Source organism: Erigeron canadensis, chromosome 1 (assembly GCF_010389155.1).
Source record: "Erigeron canadensis isolate Cc75 chromosome 1, C_canadensis_v1, whole genome shotgun sequence".
In the NCBI taxonomy this organism is placed as follows: Eukaryota; Viridiplantae; Streptophyta; class Magnoliopsida; order Asterales; family Asteraceae; genus Erigeron; species Erigeron canadensis.
The window spans coordinates 23,105,386-23,112,299 of record NC_057761.1 but is presented as its reverse complement, the minus strand read 5'-3'; the positions used below and the strand labels follow the sequence as shown (position 1 = coordinate 23,112,299).

The window sequence follows — 6,914 nt, the reverse complement described above, 5'->3', positions numbered from 1 at the left end:
AAAAGTATTTCCCCGGTTTTCCTTTCTACTACAAGGCTGAAGATAGCGTGTTGCACTCGTTGTTTTGGGCAAATGAAGTTGCCAGGTGCAACTACAAGGAGTTCAATTACTTTATGTCATTTGATGCCACATACCAAACAAACAGGTTTCTATTTCTCTTTTTCTTTTTTCTTTTTCTTTTTAAATTCCTGAAAATAGAAGAAAACGCATTGTAATCAAGTTATCAAGTGTGAATGCTTACACTGGTGAGTCGTAAAACAATAAAAACATTCACATGATCTTTTTGTCGACATATGCAACATGATATTTGTGTCTTTCACTGGCATAAATAACCACGGTAAATGTGTTACATTTGGAGCGGGGCTCATACGCGATGAAAAGGCAGAAACTTACACTTGGCTGCTTAATTGTTACATGGAGGCATTCGGTGAAGAGCCGATTATGGTGGTGACTGATCAAGACAAATCCATGGAAATAGCCATAAGGAATGTATTTAAAACAGCCAAACACAGGTTGTGCATGTAGCACATTACACAGAAGCTGCCAACCAAGGTATGATTCCATTGACTCTGTAACAGAACCGAGCATTAGATTGGAGTATAAGCAGAAGTATAAACATCTCTTCAAAAATACAAACACAACTCCTTATCACAGGTTAAGGACGCGATTCCATGTATTGAAGATGAAGCATAAAGAGATTTTAAACAACGATTTGACAGTATTGTATGGAACATGCACATGGAACCAAAAGAATTTGAGGAAAAATGGGGACAGTTGATGGTCGATTTCTCACTGACGAATGATAGCTGGTTTAAACACATGTTCTAGATTAGGTCCTCTTGGATACCGGCTTATTATATTGACACCTCAATGTTTGGGCTCATGCGAACGAGCTCAAGATCTGAAAGTGAGAATTCCTTCTTCTCCCATTTCACAAAATCGGGTTCAAACTTGGTCAACTTTATGAGTGGGTTCGAATCGGCGATGCTGGAGCAAAGGTCAAAGCATGAGGATTTGGATGCCAAGACAATTAAAACCACCAGAGAGTATTGCACAAAGCTTAAAATTGAAAGGCATGTTGCAAAGGTGTATACACACGATGTTTGAGGTGATTCAGAAGGAGATTGAGGCCGCTGTATATTCGTGTTCATTGGCAGGGATGACTACAGAGGAGTCTGGGCAAGTTTCTGTCATACTAGAGAATCGGCAAGATTCAAAGACTGTGCAACACAAGGTAAATGAAACTATATTTTGTTGCTACAGATTGATTAATTATTTATACATATAAAAAAAAAATCATTCTTAGTTTATATATAATATGCATTTCTGTCGGTGGTGAATTACATCATAACCGTGAGGATGGCTTGAGGTTGAGAATGAAGCTGCAAAAGATGTTGATAATGTAGTCTTGTCTAAGTTGCTTGTTAAAAAGGGTCATAGACGTCCTCCCAAGGTAGAAGAAGATTCTCGTGTTACTCAGCCTCGGTTGAAGTGATTTGTTTCTTTGTAACTCGTTCTTTACCGCACATCCTTGCATTGTGTTTTGTACCTCCACAGTTGATACAGATCTTCTTTCTCTTCTGGCTTTCTTTTATTCCCACCTCTTTGCCTCCCATTATTCGTCTTTTTTTCGCACAGCCTTTGTATGATCCGAATGGTGGGTTGTTTATAAGGATTTCGTCATGCCTCCTGGTCCCAATCATATCTGCCATAGTATCTTCCTTCCTCTTCTTTGGTGTCTTTTGCACTTTCTTCTCAACATCACTCTTCAATGCTTTAACCTTTTCAATATATTCTTCGTGCAGTTTCTCATCGGGTACAAGGTTATCGTTGCAATCTTCTACGGCTGTATATATTTCATGAACAAACTTTTGAACACCAGCATTTGCATTACCATATTTGTTTTTTCGTGATCTCTATGATATCTTTCGTCCAACGTCAGTTGATGTATCTTTCTGGAATCTCATTGATATTCCAGATGAAATTGAAGACCCAAAAACAATGTCGGCACAAAAGACCAAACCTTAGGTAGTGTCTACATGTACATGTTACCAAGCCATCCTCATGGTTATGATGTACCTTCACCACCGACAGAATTGCATATCTCTATATTAAATAAAAGAGAATTGTGATTACATCATCATCTTTAAAAAAATAACTTATTTAATACTTCCAAATCTTTTCTTAACCATTTTCTTTTTTTTAATGATGTCATAATTTTCTACCATTTGATTTTTTTCATAGTTTGATATCTTTAAACATAACTAATATTTACTTTTGTCTTCTATGAAGCTATTTAAAAAAGAATATTTATATTATATTTTTAAAATTCTAACAATTTATACATGATCTTTTACATTCCTGTCATCTAAACAATTTTGCCATAACATACTTTTTTTAAGTTACCCGCGTATTACGCGGGTTGATATGCTAGTTATATATAAACTAAGAATGATTTATTTATATGTATAAATAACTATAATCAATCTGTAGCAACAAAGCATACTTTCATTTACCTTGTATTGCACAGTCTTTTAATCTTGCCGATTCTCTGGTATGACAGAAACTTGCCCAGACTCCTCTATAGTCATCCCTGCCAATGAACACGAATATAGAGCGACCTCAATCTCGTTCTAAATCACCTCAAACATCGTGTGTGTATACACCTTTGCAGCATGCCTTTCAATTTTGAGCTTTGTGCAATACTCTCTGGTGGTTTTAATTGTCTTGGCATCCAAATCCTCTTGCTTTGACCTTTGCTTCAGCATCACCGATTCGAACCCACTCACAAAGTTGACCAAGTTTGAAACCGATCTTGTGAAATGGGAGAAGAAGGCATTCTCACTTTTAGATCTTGGGGTCGTTCGCATGAGCCCAAACATTGAGGTGTCGATAAAATAAGTCGGTATCCAGGAGGACCTAATCTGGAACATGTGTTTAAAACAACTATCATTCGTCAGTGAGAAAATCAACCATTAATTGTCCCCATTATCCCTCAAATTCTTTCGGTTCCATGTGCATGTTCCATACAATACTGTCAAATCGTTGTTTAAAATCTCTTTCTGCTTCATCTTCAATACTTAGAATCGCGTCCTTAACCTGTGATAGGGAGTTGTGTTTATATTTTTTAAGGGATGTTTATACTTCTGCTTATACTGCAATCTAATGCTCGATTGTGTTAATCTAATGCTCGGTTCTGTTAATCTAAAAACAGAGTCAATGGAATCATACCTTGGTTGGCAACTTCTGTGTAATGTGCCACATGCATAGTGGCGGATCCAGGAATTTAAGTCATGGGGGTCGTTGAGATTGTTACAATGACTTGGTTGAAGCTAGGAAATGTAAAAAAAGACTATAACGGGTCGGGTTAATGGTCGGGTCACAAATGCAACATAAAAACATAAATAAAAGAATAATACTTTTAAAGGGTAGTAATTGTTACAATACTTCTTGACCAAGTTTCAACCTTTACATTGTAATCGTAAGGCAAATATAGAATAAATAGATATATATAATGTACTTGCTCCAGAGTGTTAAAATAAAGGACAGGAAAAAGTAATTAGATATGGGAAATGATTTTGCTACAACAAAAATTACACATCTACAACAATCTCTGCATTATTCAGTTGTATCCTGTGCATTAAAGTTTATACGTTTATTGTAGATGGCGAATTTCCGTTGTATAAATATCACTTCCTATTAAATATACCTATAAAGGTTCACTCTCCATTCATATGTGACCACATACTAATATTAAATGTTACTTTTCCTCATAAATCATCGTGTACACACATCAGATACACCACCTATTAATTAATTTCACTAATAACATTCATCACCCATGAATCAAGATATTCAAAAATACCATAAACAAAAACCCTAAATAACGAATACCTTACCAATTTATCAAGGGAAAGCTGAAAAAGAAAGAAGTCAAACAACAATCAAGAGCTTTACTTAGGCATGCAGAGAGTATATTCACAATTGGGCTTTCTTTTCTTTCACAATTCTAATGGGGGTCATTCAAAAATTGTAAGGAGGTTCAATTAAAATTTTATTCAGGCTCTTTTAAATTTATGCCAAGGGTGGTCCAATGACCCCATAGAGTGTATATGGATCCGCCAGTGCACATGCACAACCTATGTTTGGTTGTTTTAAATATATTCCTTATGGCTATTTCCATGGATTTGTCTTTATCAGTCACCACCATAATCGGCTTTTTACCGAATGCCTCCATGAAACAATTAAGCAGCTAAGTGTAAGTTTCTGCCTTTCATCGTGTATGATCCCCGCTCCAAATGTAACACATTTACCGCGGTTATCTATGCTAGTGAAAGGCACAAACATCGTGTTGCATCTATCGACAAAAAGATCATGTGAATGTTGTTATTGTTATACGACTTGGCTAGTGTAAGCATTCACACTTGATAACTTGATCAGAATGCGTTTTCTTCTATTTTCAAGATTTAAAAAAAAAAATAAAAAAGAAAAATAGAAACCTGTTTGTTTGGTATGTGGCATCAAATGACTTAAAGTCATTGAACTCCTTGTAGTTGCACCTGGCAACTTCATCTGCCCAAAACAACAAGTGCAACAAGCTATCTTTAGCCATGTAGTAGAACGAAAAACCGGGGAAATACTCTTTCTTTTCTTCCATTTTGTTTATCAGCATTTGTGAATCGCTTTCACTAATATAAACATTCAAGTCCCGTGACCAATTCCTGAAATCGTTTACAGTTCCATTGACATTTTCGTCACATCCTTTCATGCTACTATAAAGCTGGTGTGCCTTGGTTGGTCCTATATTGCATACTGATGCATAGTACACAAACAGTTGTTCGGCATATTTGAGCTGCCTTTCCTGCTTTGATAGGTGTCTGTATTGAGGCGGAACCATTAGGTGGTTGTGTATTTCTTCGAAAACTGCGAGTCTGAAATACCCTTTTTCACCTATGGCATCAAATTTCACCATCGCCCTGCATCCTGTACGCTCTATATTTCTTTTCCTAATTGGTTTTCCATAGTTTTCTAGAAAAGGGGTATTTTAGGTACTTTAAATCATGAACTGAGATTTTTTAAAAAAGCCAAAATGCTTGATAAGATAGTATAGATGATTTGCATAAAAGTTTATAAAATCTATATTGCCTGTTATTGTGCTTATGGAGAAAAAGAATTACTAATGAGTTTAACAGAACATTAATTGGTGACCAAAATTGGTATTCATGTTGCTAACCCCGTGGGTTAGGATAATTGACCGTATGTGAGTGTATGAGAATAAAAGTTATATGGATATATATATTGGTGGTTAACTCTATATGGATACAAGATTATTGATGATAAATATAATAATCGTTTCTTACCTATTAAGATCGAATATGTAGACTAAAACGTCGTTTATGAATTTGGTTGTGATGGTATGAAGATTGTTTTCCTTTATGTGATTTATATGTGTTATAAAGAGTAATTTCATTTACTATAAATCTTAATGTTTTAAATATGATAATACATTTAGCTACCAAGCATATATTGGTCTAAATGAATGTTTGTAGACCATGATCGTTGAATTTATTGGCATGTCCGAATAGACCATCTCGGGTCAATGATAATGCAAAATATAATCAAGAGGAAGTGTTTATCTAAATTGTAGTTATTTGCTCTATAAGAATGTATATGCCAAGTTTAATAAGGATTGAATACCTTATTGGAACATAAGCAAAGGAGATGTATGTAGGCCTATACATCGTCCAAAGGACCATTTAACGTTTTAAAATGCATCGTCTAAATGGGTCATTAAAGTCGCAACATGAAAGTTTGTGTAATTAACTTCTCATCTTATAAGATTGAGAGCATGTTCCATATTTGACCATAATTGACAATAACAGTTAATTTTATAATGATAATTTGAGAGCAAATTTAGTAACTTGCATTAGGGCCATGTTATCTAACATGAAAATATATGAATTCGCGTCATGCCAATTATTTATCGTATTTCCTCCCCATTAAATTTGGTTTATGATCAGAAACCTCTCATATAAGAGTTTTTAGTTGTGCGATATATGTTAAAGTTGCTCCACCACAACGCACATAGATGAAACTTAAAAGAATGTTGGAAATAATATTGGGAAAATAACCGTGCCTTGGAAGTGTGTAAGCTTATGCTTTGATTCAGTTCGAAACTGTCGAAACTGTATGATCATACTAGACACTAATATGGTTGTTTTGGGTATGAGTTAAAACATAAAATAGGTGTACGTATTAAATAAAGCCATCATTGGAACATTTGTTTGTGGCTTATGTTTCTCATTGATATGATTTAGTTTTTCCAACATTATGAGGAGATGTTCCCAATATTAGGGAAAAATGAAAAGCAGCTGTTGAAATGAGTAAAAATGAATTATCAAGATCCTCACATCAATGAATATAAATTTAAAGTTTGTGGGATAATTCATTCACATGATTTAGTAATTGCCAGCAATGTAAATGAACCAAAAAGCTGCTAATGCTCCTATTGGTAATGAGTCTACGCACATTTGAAAGTGGTAGAAAAGTCGATTCCAAATAAAAATCCTGGAAGAAAGGAGCAAGAAATTGAGATGGTCAAATTTTAGGTATGAAAGACCCCATTATAATTATTGATGAGTAACTAGACATAAAGGTTTTAAATAAAACCCGGTTACCTGGAACAAATGAGATCTCAATAAATTGTGACTATGTCTGGAGACGTGTGGAATCGAAAATACATAAAAACGACGTCGAGTTTGATTGAATATGATAGTGTTAAGTGTATGACTAATGGTGAGGATCTTGAAAGCATGCATGCACATAAATTGATATGATATAGATGATTGGCTAAGATGAAAAGACGCTAGTAGTTTGGGACATAAAGTCCAAGCACTTGAAAGTGTAAAAATATA

General features: G+C 34.9%; 1 protein-coding gene across 1 annotated transcript; it reads right to left on the bottom strand.

Moving 5' to 3' along the window:
* Positions 1–1,472: 1,472 nt before the first annotated feature.
* On the bottom strand, positions 1,473–4,972 carry LOC122587347 (protein FAR-RED IMPAIRED RESPONSE 1-like). The gene is made up of 6 exons (XM_043759488.1): positions 4,500–4,972; positions 4,225–4,357; positions 3,031–3,099; positions 2,680–2,924; positions 2,517–2,593; positions 1,473–1,846 (listed from the first exon to the last, which is right to left on the bottom strand). Exons 1-6 carry the CDS (start codon positions 4,970–4,972, stop codon positions 1,473–1,475), a joined length of 1,371 nt encoding a protein of 456 aa, XP_043615423.1.
* Positions 4,973–6,914: the final 1,942 nt, after the last annotated feature.

Coding starts and splice junctions, on each gene's coding strand:
- LOC122587347 (XM_043759488.1), bottom strand. CDS start 4,972: ATGGTGAAATTTGATGCCATAGGTGAAAAAGGGTATTTCAGACTCGCA. Junction 4,358..4,499: donor GCCACATACCAAACAAACAG/GTTTCTATTTTT, acceptor TTTTGTCGATAG/ATGCAACACGATGTTTGTGC. Junction 3,100..4,224: donor TTGTTTCATGGAGGCATTCG/GTAAAAAGCCGA, acceptor TCCCTATCACAG/GTTAAGGACGCGATTCTAAG.